The sequence below is a fragment of the Charadrius vociferus genome, unplaced genomic scaffold, assembly GCF_000708025.1.
Source record: "Charadrius vociferus isolate BGI_N301 unplaced genomic scaffold, ASM70802v2 scaffold549, whole genome shotgun sequence".
NCBI classification, from domain to species: Eukaryota; Metazoa; Chordata; class Aves; order Charadriiformes; family Charadriidae; genus Charadrius; species Charadrius vociferus.
This window is the reverse complement of record NW_009650103.1, coordinates 3,174,897-3,191,674: the sequence shown is the minus strand read 5'-3', so window position 1 is coordinate 3,191,674 and position 16,778 is coordinate 3,174,897. Positions and strand designations below refer to the sequence as shown.

At 37.8% G+C, this 16,778-nt stretch overlaps 1 protein-coding gene across 1 annotated transcript in view; it reads right to left on the bottom strand.

Annotated features, from left to right (window-relative positions):
• CNTRL (centriolin) overlaps positions 1-16,778 on the bottom strand; it is a 34,587-nt gene that overhangs the window by 5,462 nt on the left and 12,347 nt on the right. Inside the window, exons 12-34 of the mRNA XM_009892267.1 lie at positions 16,358-16,578; positions 15,488-15,664; positions 14,349-14,483; positions 12,797-12,942; positions 12,136-12,316; positions 10,991-11,170; positions 10,406-10,585; positions 9,716-9,832; positions 9,153-9,297; positions 8,207-8,346; positions 7,543-7,729; positions 6,970-7,283; positions 6,503-6,711; positions 6,113-6,305; positions 5,609-5,739; positions 5,338-5,478; positions 5,091-5,217; positions 4,448-4,612; positions 3,516-3,675; positions 2,670-2,785; positions 1,402-1,619; positions 818-975; positions 483-556 (exon numbers count right to left, since the gene is read on the bottom strand). Coding sequence (XP_009890569.1) covers positions 483-556; positions 818-975; positions 1,402-1,619; positions 2,670-2,785; positions 3,516-3,675; positions 4,448-4,612; positions 5,091-5,217; positions 5,338-5,478; positions 5,609-5,739; positions 6,113-6,305; positions 6,503-6,711; positions 6,970-7,283; positions 7,543-7,729; positions 8,207-8,346; positions 9,153-9,297; positions 9,716-9,832; positions 10,406-10,585; positions 10,991-11,170; positions 12,136-12,316; positions 12,797-12,942; positions 14,349-14,483; positions 15,488-15,664; positions 16,358-16,578 — 3,815 coding nt within the window. The remainder of the gene's footprint in view (positions 1-482; positions 557-817; positions 976-1,401; positions 1,620-2,669; positions 2,786-3,515; positions 3,676-4,447; positions 4,613-5,090; positions 5,218-5,337; positions 5,479-5,608; positions 5,740-6,112; positions 6,306-6,502; positions 6,712-6,969; positions 7,284-7,542; positions 7,730-8,206; positions 8,347-9,152; positions 9,298-9,715; positions 9,833-10,405; positions 10,586-10,990; positions 11,171-12,135; positions 12,317-12,796; positions 12,943-14,348; positions 14,484-15,487; positions 15,665-16,357; positions 16,579-16,778) is intronic.

Below are 16,778 nucleotides of genomic sequence, written 5' to 3'. Positions count from 1 at the left end.
CTAGTTCAAAAAAAAAAAACTCACAAAAACCCAAACCAACAAAAAGCATCTTACTAAAAAACCATAAGCCAGAGCACTTTGCTTCTGTGTCTGGATTGTTTTCTAGAAAGAAGATAATTTAAAACCAAACCTACAAAAAAACCCTCTAAACTCTCCACCAAACCGAACAACCCAAAAATAAAACCAAAAAGCAGCCACACACTCCAACTTGGTAATAACAATCTGACCAGGAGAGTCATCACAGCTGCCACTTACACAGAAAACCCAAACCAGAAGTCTCATTTGGTGCTGTACCTACTGTAGTCCAAACTCCGCAAGAACAAGGAAATACACTAGCCATTGCTTATGAGCTCTGCAAGGTCAGATTTGAGCTAGAGTGCCTAGACAAAAAGCAGGTGATGGACTGTCAACTGTTGTGATAAACGACACCCCAACAATCTACTCACTACGGGAAGGTAAGTATGTATTTCATCAAAACTGACCTGTTCTACCAGTTGAAGCTGTTGCTTGGAGTCCTTTAATTCTCCTTTCAGTGTTTCTAGTTCTTCTTTTTTTTCTAGAAAAATATTTGGCAACAGATTTTCAGTCAGCAATTTGAAATACCTATACAAATAATTTATCTCTTTTCATAAATGAAGAGTAATCAATAGAAAAACACTTTCCAAAATTTCCATCTTTTCAACATGTTAAATACCTTCTGCCTGTCAATATTTGAGCACATTGGATATTTCGTATCACACAGGACAATTACAGTGTGTCTTTTAACAAAATTACTCTTAAAATATATTACAGTTTAAAACCAAACATTGTTCTTTACCTTGAAGATCTTTCTGTACGACAATAATGTCTCCATTCAGTGATTTTTTTTGTTTGTTCAGTAGATGTACTTCCTGCTGCAGGTTTTTAACATCCAGTTCCATTTGTTCTATATTGGACAATGTAGTTCTGCTGCTACCTTCAGTAGCAGTTAAGTCTCTGTAAAATGTGAATACATATTTTCAGTTTGTTAGAACTACTTGACAAGGACTCTAAAAACCAGCTGCATTTTAGTAAAAATCTTCTCAGCTCAAGGGGATGCTACCTCGTAGTCATGAGAGCAAGACAGCTGTCCTGTGCCAAGACTTAATATTTTGCTTTTCGTAACATGTTTCATTGCATTGCCATGATACAACAAATGCTGTTGCATTCATCAGCTTCATTGCAGAATATTTTCTGTAAGTCTGCTGTAAACATGCTTACAATAAAACCTCTACAGGATATAAGAAATAGCATATTCTGTATAATGGGGCATCTCAAAGTTATAGCTGTATTTTTAATGATGATAAACAGACATTCAAGGCACTTCCAATCATTTCTGATATTTGCAGAAAAACAAACAAACAAAAAATATCTTCCTCCCACCTTCTGGTTTGTGACAATTTCTTTTCCAAACTCTGACAGTCATCTTCAAGCTTTTCCTTTTCTTTATTCAAAGACTCAATATTACTTTGCAGAGTGCGCATTTGAGAAACCAGATGTTCATTTTCCTGACGGTCTTTCTTGAGTAGTTGTTCCTGCCAATCTACTTCCCCTTGCTGACACTGAAATAATCTCTGAATATTCTCCAATTTTAACTTCTCCTGCAAAAGAAGGCATTGTGAACAACACATTCACATGGTCAAGGAGTAGAACAAGTTATTAACATCTTTAGCTGCAGCAGTTTAAAAACTTTTCATTCAGAGATCACATGCAGGCGAGAGTACCCTCTACAACTACTGCATTCTAACAGGGATAACTGCTTCAAGTGCCAAATTAATTTGAGTGCGTTTATGATGAATGTGAGCACGAGGACTAGAAGATAGCGGTGCAGTTCTTTGTTCCATCGTAGTTTAACCACCATTTTCCCCCCATCTGTATGAGTACCACATCCCTTCATCACAGGTGTTCTGAGAGAATGACCACTTCAAGGGCTGCAAGATGCTCAGGTAACACAGAAAGGTGACAGCTTTTAATGTGGTAACAGAAAGGTACCAAGCACATCGACCAGTCTCTTCTTTTCCCTGTCCTTCATAGAAGGAGTACAGAGAGAAGAGGTAAAGTCTTTTAAAAGTAAGCAGCAGGTAATATCTGCTTATAAATGCCATCTTTGCAAACGTGTTAGGTTTTCTGAACTGCACAACTGAGTAAAGGAAGGCTATCCCGGACTCTGACCCAACAATCCTGCAGGTACCGTGAGCCTTCCAAAGGGATGCCACTGATCCCTCTGCCTGCTGGCAGCAAAGCTGAATGTCTGTCTTTATCAGTCAAAAAGACAAGAGACTAGCTGAGCTAAAATACCTTTCTAATGGTAGAGAAGATCATTCAGATGAGTTAGTAATGCAAGTGACGACACAGACAGAATCCAGGTAAGAAGACTCTGGAAGCTAATGCCAACAAAACAGTATTCATCATTCCACAGCCACAGAAGAGCCTTCTGTCTTTTTACCCTCTCTCCATCATATTCACCAAAAGAATCTGCTTATTTCAAAGGGCCTGAGCAGACCTAAGTCACTTCTGTGATAAGCTGCAATCAGACTAGAAACTGACTGATTTAGAAGCGTAGGGACTCTGTTACCCAGATCTTAACAGAACCACAGAATATATGAAGCTCTTTTTCCAGCTAATATATTAGGTACAGAAGAAGTACTTACGTCTAGAATTGCAGCCTGAATCTTTTCTAGCTCATTGACCTTTTGGTCATGTTGCAGTTTCAAACCTTTAAGTTCATTATTTTCAAGCTCCAGCATCTCCAGTACATGTTTCAGTTCTAGTAAGATGAAAGAAATCAGAGGTTATTACCAGCATATTAAATGCACTCTATTTGCAAAAAAAGGCACCAAGGAAAACTAAAGAGACACTGTACTGATACCATCCCTGTAAAACTCTTCACATTTTCAATCACTATGTCAGACGCACCAGGTATTGTATCTGATGCTGTTCTACCAGCAAGTTGCAGGTCCCTAGGGCTCCTACTCTTCCTACTCCCTAGGCAGTTAGTCTGGGACAGAGTATCTGAGTGATGTACTTTTATTTTGATATTTTATTTCATTGTTTAACAGTTGCAAACTGCTGCTGGTTACACTTTCCACAATCTGACAGCATGTAACTGCTTGGAAGGAGATTCCTCCATTTCCCCACATGTCCCAGTGTTTAATTCTTCATCTGTGAATGTGGCACAATGAATGTCTCCTAACCACACGGTGCTCGAGCATGAACTTAACTGATCGCTCCTGACAGCAGATTTGTTTACATTTCTCTCTGGCATGAAAAACTCCTGTCTCAAACACAAAGCAGCACAAAGCACTCCTTCAACTTACGCAGAGGGTTGCTAGTCAGCTCTGTATAAACTGCAAGAATTACAGAGAACTCCTCCTCTGCAGTCGTGCACAATGCTTAAAAAGGAGTGAGCAACAGAAGACTGCAGCAATGTACAAGTAAGAGCTCAGAGTATCTTTTCAATCCGCACAAAATACCATCTAGTAAAGCCAGGGACATACCTATCTTATGCCTGGTAATTTGCCCAACTATTCCATGAAGATTTTCTTCCTCTTTTCCAATATCTTTCTTTATGATCAAAAGCTGTGCTCTTTTCTCATTAATCTGCACATCCAGTTCTTTCCTCTCAACATTAAGCTCTTCCAGAAGTAGTTTTATTTCCTGTGGAAATATATCAGTGTTATAAGGAATGCCATTATTTGCCATTTTAAATAAAGTTTTGCTTTAAACGGATGTTCTAAATATTTATAAAAGTCCATCACCAATATTCTGGTCAATTTAATTCCAGAGTTTATTGCTACAGTTAATGGTGTAATCAAACAAAAAATAGGGAATATTTAGGTTAAAGTCTTGCTTGTTGACAATTTGAAGCAGTAATCTTGCAAAGATTTTGATCTACAAGTCTGAGCAGAACACCGTCATTACGTGAAAAACAGGTAGGCCTTAAAGCAGGAAGTCAGATGAAAAGCCCCCCCCAAATGTAATTAAACCTGGATACTTTGTTTTTATTTTAGAAAGAAGCACAGAACCATTTCTAAGTAAATGGGGATGGAGACAGACATCCGACTAACGTCAGTTTTGTTGTGTTTTACACACACTCAGACTGATTTGCTTTAGAAGCTGCTTGTCTCAGCAAATCATTCACAGACTTCTATTTAATATAATTTAGTTCTCAAGGGACCAATTCTGTAAGCATTACTGGAACTAGGGAGTTCTACTAATTTGTGCATCTGGACCAAGCTCTTAGCCACACAAAACTATAAACTTGCTTGTTCTATTTTTTCAGTGGGTTTTGGGACATTGTAGAAAGCAAAACTGATTTTGTGGAAACTTTATGGGATGTTTTTGTTACTTCTGTAAAGAATAGTCCTTCAGAGATACAATGTTGTCCTTCATAGATATAATGAATCGAAAACTCATTTAGAAAAGTTACTCTTATTTGGCGTAGTTTTTCATTTGCTTCATTCTCTCCATCTCGAAGAGCTTCTTTGAGGTCACCTTTCTTTTGAGAAATGCAGTCTTGAAGGACATGGAGCTCTTCTTTTCTTTGATCTGACTGTTGCTCCAGATACAAGAGCTCTTGTTGCTGAGCAGTAATCTACAATGGAAGTTTAACAGAAGAGGCATTTGAAGGCTTTTCTTTTTGTAGCTACACATGTGCACAAGAACAAGTGCAGTATGGTGTTCCCCACCAGAGATTTATTTGAATTGCGTAACACAAGCATCAGAGCAGTGAGCTTCGTTTGCTGAACCTGTGTAATACAGCCAGTACTAAAGACTAAGTTCTGATCTGGACAGCAGAGTCCCGTACCTCAGTGAGTTAAGTCTCTCATTCTGAAAAGCAGTAAGAATTGTCATAGAGAACGCAGTAACATTTATTACACAGAAACACCAGCAAGATTGGGATCATGCTTATTATGAGACAGAACAGAGAGAATTCAAATTACCAACATTAAAACAAACTTAAGTATTATATTTTTCAGACAAGGCAGTTCAGAACTTAAGACTCTTCTCAGCTTTCAGTTACCTCAAAAATAACAACATTGATAGTCCAGAGTTAGTAAGATAAGCCTTACCTGATCTTTTAATCTTTCCAGTTCAGTTTTCTTGCCTTGAAGAAGGTTTTCTGCTTCTTTAAGGATTTGGAGGTGATGTTCTTCATTACCTTCTGCAACTTTAATATCTCCTTGAAGCTTCTGAAGACTGACAGGGAGAATAAAAACACAACTCAGAAGAAACAAGAACACCTTAGGCAGTAGCTTCTTGGAGGAGGGACATTTTTATTTTCTCTAATACAGTTTATGGTAAATTAAAAATACTGACCTTTCAGTTAGCATTTCTATCTTCTGGTTTAACGACTGGAACTCAGTGTCTCTTGCAGCCACCATTTTGTTGATTTCCTTCAAAATACTTTCTTGTTCCCTCTTATGCTTTTCTAACTCCCTTGTATCTGCCTGTAATAACCTAAAGAAGCATTTATGCCTTACATATTAACATTTTAACAGCTCTCCCTCTCCAAAAGCACCATCTTGATATTTGAAAAAATCTTGTTCTTCTCATCCCCATTTGATATAAATTCACAAGAACAGTGTACCTTAATTGCTGATCTGCTTTCACCAGTTTAATGGCCATTTCCTGAGCCCTTCGCTCTAGCTCCTTTGCTTCAGTTTCAGTACAGGACAAATGCTGTTTGGCACGATTGTACTTTTGAATAGTGTCTTTAGTCTAGAGCAAAAATTGAGCATTATTTAGACAATACATTCCCATCTTATGCTTTCCACATCCATAACCTGCAGTTCAGCTGTCTAAAGATGACCTCCTCTTAGCTTGAATATTCCACCTGCAATTTATCCCTTTGTACACCACGAAGCAGAACCTTTTCTCCTCTCTTGTCCAGAGCAGAAAAGCTTCTTCGCTTTGGTAAGGACTGAAACATTTAGCACAGGTTATCTCATTATTTTCAAATAGAAGCATTTTAAAAGGTTGCAGGTTATCCAAGTGAAAATAAACTGCTTAGACAAACAAAAATTCTCTGCTTAAAACAATCTTAAGGTTACACACAAATCCTTATGCACTTAAGAGTTATGGCTTTACTTACTTTCCCCCGTGTGCTCTCAAGTTCCACTTCAGCTTCTGAAAGTAGCCTATCTGCCTCTCTAAGCTCTGCTCGTCGTTTCAGAAGAGTCTTCTCTATACATTCAATTTCATCTGCGATATCTTCATGATGTTTAAGAGACTTTTCTAACTGCATTTCTGCAATAAGGTTGTCAGTATACCCTTCAATAAAGTCCCTAAAAGATCAGGAAGACAGACATGGAATTAAAATACAAAATGCCAGAGGCCCTGAGCCTCTTGAAGTTCTAGTCGTTACACATACTATACAGACAAAAACATTAACTGTAAATGAGTCAAAATTTACTTTTATTGAAAACAAGTTTAGGCATTTTCACACGCTTACTTTAAATGCATTCTAGTGCAATATTCTTACTTGCGTTTGTTATGTTTTTGAGCTGCTCTTCGTAGCTCTGCTACTTCATGTTCCAGCTCTTCTCTTTCATGCAGAAGTTCCTCAATGTTTTGATGCAATTTTTCCACCTCTTTTTTCCATTTATGCTCAGCTGCCTCTGCCCATTTATCTTTGCGTTTCCGAGACTTTAAATAATACACAGTGTCTTCTAGCCTTGAGACTTCACTCTCCTACATACATGAAACAGAACAACAAAATCAAGACCTATTATCTATTTCAGTCCTCCCGAGACATAGGAGCGGCTACAGATAGCAAAGACTGGACTATTAGCACTGAAGACAGAGCATTCTTATCAGCAAGCTCTCGTAGATCCAGAACTTTCCTGGCAGATACTTCTTTTTAAAAGACAAAAAAAACCAAAACACCAGACTAATCTAATCTGTGAAAATGAGGTTATGTTAAACTTAGCTTACAGCTCTGTCTCTTACCAAATCGTGATGTTCAGGCACATTGCAGTGAAGCACTCCAACAGGAATGAGTGGGACGGTGAAGTTTGGAGGAAGAGGGCCATAAACAACTGGGGCTCCCAGAGGAGGTGGGCCATAGATGACAGATCCAGGAGCAACTGAAACTCCACTTGCTGATGCAGGTGGAGGAGGGCCATAGACCACAGTTCCCTGAGGTACAGGGGCACCATCTGGAAGGACTGTGTAAATAACTGTACCAGGAGGTGGGACAAAAGGAGGGTCTTTGGGTTCACAAGTTTCTTCATTTCCTTCACTATCTTCTTTCGCTCTTCTATCTTTAACAAAAGAAATAAAGAAAAATAAAGTTATTTTTAATCACCTTTTCAGTTAAAGGTATTCTTCAAACGCACATTTTAAAGTAACACACGTTTTATGTAATGTACAAAAATCTAATAAACACTGCTTAAACTGAGTTCACCAGTAATAAACACCTGTAATTCATTCACACACCTGAAAAAAAAATTCACTATGTCTGCTAAGCAAGTCCATCTTTAGTATGCTCCTAAACATTCTGAGACCACGAGACTGACTTACCTTTACCAGAATTTGTTTTGTACAACCTATTTCTGACTGGTGAGTAAACCCAACGTCCTCCTTGACTGGGCAAGTCTTCCTTCCTGCACTGCCTGTCCTGACCACACCCTTTTCTGGGGAGGAATGTGCCAGAACACAGTAAACAAACTCCAGAATCCTTTGTGCTGCGGGAAGCAGGAGTTGAAGCCTACAGAAAAAAAGAATACACGTTAATCTAGAAATAATAAATCATGTAAAATAAGTTATTCGTTGTAGACGTTCTAAAGCACCCATTTTTCAAGAACAGGCTATATGTGCCCTGCTTCCTCTCACTTCAAAGCATGATGCTGCTTTAAAGAGAACACTAAATATATTTTAACAGTATTTCTCTTAAATTCAGAGAAACACTGTTTTCCAAGAAGTGTTTGTTTGTAATGTCCTTTTTTAAACCTTCACCTAATGAATTTACAGTACTGCATTTTGAACAGTTGTCTACAAATTTTATGTATACTAGATTCCTATTACTACACATTAACAAGCTTTATCAAGGAACATTTGTGTACGTGTTGGTTCAGTATTTATATGCCAGCCAATATTTTTTCTAAAGTTCTCACAACCTAGCAAGTTTATAATGGTCATTCCCATATCAAATTGCTTTCCAAGTAATAGGAATTTTATTCCTGACCTGTGATGATGGCACATAATACCAGTATCCCCTTCTTTTCAATGGATCTGCTATACTGGTGATGTAATCATTCTGGTATGAAAGCACATTTTTGAGTGCTGCAATTTCATCTTGTAAGTTGTGAATTTCATCTTTGTTACCTGTAAATTAATCACAGTTTTATAGGTATATAAGGCAAATAATAGTCATAAATACTGCATTAAGCTTTAATTAAAAGTAACAGTTTAAAGCTTTTCTATCACTGTTATCCTGTTAATCTGAAACAATATTAAAAAAAAACATAATTGCCAGGGGAAACAAACTAACTGTTATTATATAGTGATACAAATATACACCGACCCTTGCAAGTTTGTCATTTTAAGACTGTAGAAATACAAGTTCATATACAGGTAACTGATGCTCATTCTTCCTTACATATACATCACTGACAATGTTCTAGAGCAGTATAAACAATTCATAACACAATTAGTGTTTTCCAAATAGTTGTAAAAAGTGTTGTTAATACAAACTAACGAAAATGAATGCACTATCATTCTGATTTTCAAACTGAGGCAGAACTTAACTAAATTTCTAAAGGTCACGTGGCACGTCAACTGGCAAAGCTATAAAGGAAGCGCCAGTGCCATTGCTGGTCCTTAACCATCCATTTCCTCCACTCTTCATATCTGAAGGAGAGATCTGTACACCTCACATAACTGCACTCTATCCTGCTGTTTGCTGCATATACATATATACAGAGAATCCACTGAAGCGCTGTGATTTAAGGACTGAATGTATCCTGTATAGGAACTGTACAGGAAGGTATCCCAAACAGCTTATTCTCCTAGAATAAACTTCCAGAGCTGTGAACAGCTTCTCAGATCAAACAGCGAGAAATACAAAAAATAAAGCAAAGTCTTCTGCATCCATGCTTATCTGCAAGAAATGGAGAGAAAAGCGAGATTACCTGTCCCAATGTTATCCAACAACCATCTTAAACGGTCAATTTCTGCTTTTTGTTGTTCCATAACTTCATTTAATTTATCAATTTCAAACTTCTGAGCACTTGATGCAACAGTCTTCTCACCAGCTTTCTCCATTTCATGCTGAAACTATTTAAAATATAAGTTTAAATCAAAGCAAAACACTTTCAGTTTAAATTAGACTGTGCTGTAACTTTTTCAAACATGCCCATCCATGCCTACGAAAATGCTCATTTAGCAAAGCACATGTACCATTTTAATACAACAAAATTGTTCTTCCCGTCCCCTCATACAGCTGAGGTGTACAGACATAGCCACATAAAGGTGATAGTTTTCCTTAAAAGTCAGCTATTCTAGTCAGTGAGGTTTTCATTTTGTTCTTTGGCATATGTCAGCGGAGGGAAGAGCATTGTGACTAGGGAAAACCTGAGGAAAAAAGGCAGGGCAGACACCTCTGAATATGGCATTTTCAGAAACTCATTTAACCAATATATTTAAGTATTCTATCCTTCTCATATAATACAGAGCAAACAGATCTGCAACCTACTTGTTCTTCCTTCTCTTTGAGGAGTTGTTGTAACAATTCTATTTCTGCTTCTGCTCTGGCAAGATCCCGAGCTGCACGAGCTGCCTCAGCACAGAACTCTTCGGCTTCCTCAATCTCCTAAAATTGACATTTTAGTTTGAGCTTTAGTTTGCAAGAATACTTCACAAATGCACAGATGTCTCATGCGGCTTTGTGGAAAGCTGACTACTAAGAAGCAACAGCACTTGTCTGTTCTGGAATTCCAGAAACTGGTAAAGATTGTGTAAAATAAAATTTCTTGTTTAACTTTAAAGTATTTCTACACAGGACATGTTAGTATGTAGCCAAAAATTATTCCCGTTTTAAAATCCTGAAGTGCAAGAACAAGCGTCCATAGTTCCTTCTATTGCTTTTCTATCTTACATAACAACGCATTATCTATTGTTTGACTTCAAGTTAATAAGAGATTAAACTTGCCTCTCTCTCACCTTCTAACACACGGCAAAAGCGCCTGTCCACAGCCAAATTTACTCAGGCATTCATCTATTGTATTTCAAGATGAGACTGTCCAAAGCAAGAGCTCCTGTGCAGTAGGACAAGTCAGAATAAAGCTCTGAAGCTGACTTTAAAAGATGTCACCAGGACTGCTCCCATTATGATGGCATTAGAAAACACTACTTACATACAAGCAATAATTGTCTGTTTATTTACCTCAGCTCGCTCCTGATTAATTCTGAGAACAGTCCCATGAAGAGCCTTTAGCTGATTTTTAGCTATGGAGAGCTCTGTAGCTGCTAGTTTATCTGAAGTGATGATTGCTCTCTTTAATTCCTTCAGTTCTTTATCTAGACTGACAAATTGCATTTGTGCCCTGGCATCTTCTACTTTTTTCTGAAACCAGGAAAACAATAGGTTTTATAAGTTTTAAGTCAAAAGCAGTGCAGAAGAAAGGCTTTCTATTGGTATGACTTCTCCTCCCCCCCCCCCCCAAAAATTCCCCTTTTTTTTTGTTTAACAAGGGGCATAAGGCTTTCTATTTGTATGACTTCTCCTCCCCCCCCCCCCGAACATATCCCCTTTTGTATTGTATACATAGGGGCATATACATAGAAGCAACAGAAAAAAACTAAAGCAACAACAACCAATAAAATTTAAGGGAAAGAAAGACGTTATATTTAACCTCTGTGTTCCTTCCTGCTATTTGATCTATTTTAGAAAGCAAAATAATTCATAAGTTTTTGAATGTTTTTTTTAGGAGAAAACACAGTCCATGGACTTGTCCTTCCTCGTTCCTACCCTTTTCTCTAAATCTTCCAGTTGAGCAAGAATAGTTTCTTTCTCTTCATCTGCCTCTTGGAGCTGTTGATCAGCAAGGCCCTGAATTTCTTCCATGCTCTTTATTTTTTCATGTAAATGTTGAATTTCATTCTCTAACTGGTGGACCTTGTTCTTATTCTGCCTGTTTTCAGCTTTAACCTATAGGAGAAATAAGTTAGAATTGAGTAGCCAAAATGATATTTTCTTCAACCAAAAGACACCCTATTTTAACGATTTAAAGAAACAATTTTTTTGGGAAGTGCAGTTACCAGCATACCAGAAGTGAAAGGAAAAAGAACTGCTTTGCCACTGTAACTATTACATTTTAAAAAATGCCCAAGTTATTTTGGTAGTGGTATGTATAGCGATTTTGAGGTGAACACTAGCTATATTTTTGTACCTGTAATTAAAATCTTTGCTGCCTCCGAGACATATCATTGAGTCTAAATTCAAATTCACCAAATAATCAGGCAAAAATCATAAAGGCTATTAATAAAAAAAGTCAAATTCTGACTCTACTGTTATATAAACACCAAAAAGCAGGTCTCTCCTTGTTATCATACAGCTAAAATTTGCTGCAAGATTGCTTTTGGAAATTTTAAGGTACATTAAACTCTTCTCCTCCAAGCAACATGTTTTCAAGTTCTATATAATAAAAGCCAAGAAAAGGTTGCAAAGCCACATGTGTCCTGCCAAATATCCGAATTAACGCTCATCAAAAGCAAGCAAGAATGGCTGATGTGTTTCACTACTTTAACCAGAATTTCACAGTATGCACAGCATGGAAGCATTCAGAAGCTTTTGCCTGCTTACAGAGTTTCTTTATAATGAAAATTATTACATAATGTACATTTGTGCACAATAGAAAAATCAAAACTCTAATAATGGTTAGTATTCCTGTCCTAATCACAACTAACAGCATCCTGCTCTGATGCAAGTTGTCAATGTGTTTCTGACAAGTAAAAATATTCAATTTGGCTACCTTCAGTAAAATTATACTTCTCCGAAAGATGGAAGGTAGCAAAGCTACATCAACAGTGAAACATCATCCCTTGGCTGCACGTTACATTTTTTAGACTAAGCCAAAATTGTCTTACTCTTGCTTTTGTTGCTTTGATACGTGCCTGTCTATATTTCTCCTGTACTTCTTCCAGTTTTTCCTGCTGGGATACCATTTCCTCCTGCAATTGTCTCTGTCTAGCCCATGCTTTCTCTTTTTCCCTCTGAGCATCAGCAAGGATGTCATTCAATTCTTTCTGCAGATTTGCAAGGCTTTTCCCTAAAACATCAGCTGAATTCTGACATCTGAAAGAGAAACAATCCAGGTTCCAAGACAGAAAACAGTGATTTTAAATTGTGATACCAGATACTGAAAGAATGACGCCTAACACAATAGTGCAAGTTTAAGTCATCCACCATAAACGAACTCAGGTGTAGCACTGAACACATTACACTGCACAGACAGACCTCCACCCTGGCTCTATTCATACCATCCTGTCTTTGTTTATTACCATTGTTTATTACTATTCTTTGTTGCTATGGACGAAGTGGCAGGGGGGAACCCTTTGCCTTGTCCCCTGCAGTGAAGCCCAAGGGGACTGCATATTCATAATACGGTGACTGAGCTCAGGTGATTTTCTCGTAATAACCACATGGTGCTGAAATTCATGTTTGAACTGCCCTGAGTTGGACTCAGTAGGATGCAGCACAGGTACCTTGTTGCTCTCAGGTACTTACCAATTTCACATGCACAAATCTAACACTGTGTACTTTTATTTTACTCACTCAATCTCTCCAACTCCTGTCTGAAGCTTCTGCTTGAGTTCATTTATACGAGCTAAGACTTCCTCAGGATGAATTAAGTTACCAACTGCATGGTTTAGCTGATTCTGAAGATCTTTAAGCTGTTGTTTCAGGAGATTATTGTCTCCCTAGGAAAAAAAAAGACAAAAACCCCACCCACACAACCATAAGCAAACAAATGCACATATGATAAAAGCTACAATTTTTAATACCTAGACCTGTTTTGCGGTTTTTGTTGTTAGTGGCAGGTTTTTTGGAGGTTGGTTTTTTTTGTTTGTTTGTTTTCTGTTTTTTTAAATAGAGTTCAAACATTTTTCTCAGTGTGGCCTGAACCACTATCATCAACAAAACAAAAACATCCCAAACAATCTTTGCCCTTCAGTTTCCTTTATGTTGAAAAGTATTTAAATGCCAGTTCAAAAGTGATCTTACCCTTTCCATAAACTAAGGAAGTACTGTCTTTACATAAGCAAAGCCCAGTGCCATACAGAAGCCTGTCACGCTATCTATCCATAACAAACAATGGAACAATTGCAGACACTGTCCCAGCCACTAGACCAAGGAATCACACTTGTCCTGGCCTCAATGGTCTTAAACTCTTCTCTGCACATTGGCAAGCTTCAGCAAAAATTATAGTGCTAGTATCTGGTAAGGATCATTTACAAGCTCATCCTGTAGTGGTGAGGCAGTTGGACTAGAAGTTTGTTGTAGGTCCCTTCCAAATGAACTATTCTATTCTGATGGTACTTGTAACCTCTGAGGAGTATGTGATAGGAAAGAGAAAGGAGGACTGAACCCAGCCTTCCCACAATGAGGGAAACTGCTTTAATCATGCAGCACTTAAAAAAAGAAAGAGAAGGGAGTTTCTTTGCCAGCCATATTTTGAAGATCTTGAACCCAGTATATTACTCTTGCCTAGATAAATCCTGTTGATCAAGCCTTTCAGCAGCTTTAGGAAGAGGAACGCTCCATTTCTAATCTTAGTTAAGATGAGGCGCTGCTCTGTGACACTGTATTAAATAGAGGTGTTTCTGTACACCTATGCAGTTCATGAAATGCCTGTGAGTTCCAGGATCACAAGCTCTGTTGCCTATTGTACTTGAATGCCATTACTGTTTTGTGGAAATTCAGCAAGATTCCTCAGGATCACAACTCTAAACAGAGGGAATAAATTCTGCTTTAAGTATTGGATCAGTTTTTTCTTCTGCATCCAAGTAGTTTTCTTACTGACATGTACTGCATGAAGCTTGAGGGAAATTAAGATACACATAACAATTTATCAATCCCTCTGCAATATAACTGAGCAGCTCTGAAATTATTTCAAAGGTCAATCTAAATATCTAAAATAGACAGGTAAGACTATGGTATAGGCTTTCTGGACAAGAAAATTGAAGTCGGGAAAAGTCATAAGTAGTACTGAACTTCAAAACAAGATTCATACAGAAACCTTTAAAATTCTTATCGCTTTCCCCTTGGGAGAGTGGGGAAACATACTGTGTATCAGGTAACTTTTTAACAGCAACAAATACTTCACCTGCAATTGTTTGAACTGAGAAAGGAGCTTATAATTTTGTTGTTCCTTCTCTTCTGCTAGTTGTGCTTTGGTCAGAGCATTCTCTAACGCTTGCCTTTCTTTTTCAAGTTCTGCTTGCAGGGCTGACAGTTCCATCTACAAACACAGAAAGCCTTCAGATTAATATCCCCACTCCCAACCCCAACCTGTCACCTAAGTACACAACAGCTGTATTTCTTAAAACAACAACAATATGACAACACCTCCAGAAGAAAAAAAAAAAAAGACAACAAATAAGAAAACAACCCCAACCATCCCAAATTAACCCATTACCAGGTACAGATAACAGGTGTATTTCCTAAAACATTGTCTTCATCATCACGACTAGTATTGTAAATTCTAGCATGAGCATGTCCTACCCACCAGGTAACTGACAGATTTACATCTTATCAGGGTTCTACAGAAACATTCCAAGTTTTTCCTGAAACATCAAAACTAAAAGACTTGGAGGGGTTGGGGACAGAACACCAGCTTTACTGTTCTGCATTTCCATTTCTGCCTGCAATCTGGAATGTGCAGTTGGAATAAGTCTTGCAAAAAAAACCCCACCGCTATGTTGATTTCTGATGAATGGAAATTGAACCTAGAAAGTAGTTATTATACATCATCATACATGAATCCAGATGAGGATCCCCAACAGTAAGATAGAACGGGACTGTACAAATTAAAGCATACATTGTTCTCCCCCAGCAGAAAGCTAGTACTTTATAATATATTACAAAATTTTTAAAAAATTGCTATAAAACTCTATTTTTACCACAAAGAGCAAAGGCAACCTTTGTCTTTCACCTGCCACTTTTCATAGGACTGCTTTAGTGTCAATTCTTCGATGTGTGCACAGTTGTCTCTTTCCAAAAAGATGCAGATTACTATTTTCCCTTTAAATATGGTGAATATTCTCTACAGCGTCCCCAAATGATCAGTACCTTGCTTCAAGGCAGTTATAAATCCTAGCAAACTGATACCACTTTCCATTTGGGGGCACACCTAAACCAACAATTATTTGCAAGTCAACATTGGAGATGTGGTATGGAGGAGTTTGGCTGTCCCTTGTCCCAGGGCGTATTATCCCTTTGGCAGCATAAGAGCTCTGTTCTTACCTGGCTAAGTTGTTTCAGTCTTTCCAATTCTTCTTTTTGCTGATTGGCTTCAGTGTCTCTGTCTCTTAGCTGGGCTTCCAGTTCAGCCTCATAGGCACTGATGTCCCCTTGTGCATCTCTGAGCGATTCATTTATTTCTCGCTGCTCTTGGAGTGCGCCTTCCAGCATTGTGATTTCCTGGAATTTTACATTCATTTTAGAAATATATACACAGGAGAGCCAGGATTTCTTAGAGTACATTGCCTCTCTTCTTCTGTTACTCTGGAACTCATCGTCAACGTGACAGCAGATAGATCGAAATAACTAACCCTGATCACTAAACGTTAAAACTTAAAGCTACGTGGCACTACCACATTCAAAGGTCAGGTCAAGGATGCTACTGTGACAGACTGCACAAAAATCTACACTCAAGTTAGAAAGGTGTAGCTTAAAGCAATACACTTTGCCCCTGGTATTAAGGTTTACATAAAACTTATCAGGATACTAAGACAGCTCTCTTAGCTTGTATCTGTCCTATCAGCCAATTACTAATAACACGGGCATCCTTGGCTAGTGTCCAGACAGTTTTCACTAATGCAATTCATTATGATATCGACTGCAAATCCATTTTCAGCAACTTCTGAAAGGTAAAGCCTGCATTTCTGAGACATCTTCCATAAAGCACAGATTTACTGTATGTCTCTTCCAACTGGTTTTAAAGGCCAAATTCTGTTCTTAATGTGCGTATCAAATTGAAGTTACCATATAAAAAAATTATTTTATCCAAGAAACTGTGCTTTGCTATTCCACATTTGGCCATTTGCGTATTTTTTTTTTAAAGTTTATTCTTTGGTATCTGAATTTGGGAAGAAACACAGTATTAAGCCTTACTTGTCTCATATTTTCTGCATCCATGGCAACTATTTCCAGGTTATTTCTTTCCTCTTCTAGATCTGCCAATCTTTGTAGCAAAGATTCTTTATCTTTCTTCAACTCCTTACATTCTTCATTGGCCTGTTTTGCCTGACACTTAACACTTTCCAGGTATTCCTGTAAACCAATGATAATACTTTCCAAATCCCTTTTCAGTGCTTCATTTGTTGCTATTTGACCTGCAGAAATGCAAAACAAATTTGAGATAGTTAAGAAGCCACACTTATTTACAAGACAAAAAAAACCCAACCCTTTCTTAATCTTCTTTAAGAATGGAATACGCAGTAACAACAGGTAACTAGAACTCAACAAGAAAATGCCTGTGCTGTGTTTTAAAGGTTAAGAGTTCCCATATTACAGTATTAACTTCACCACTGGA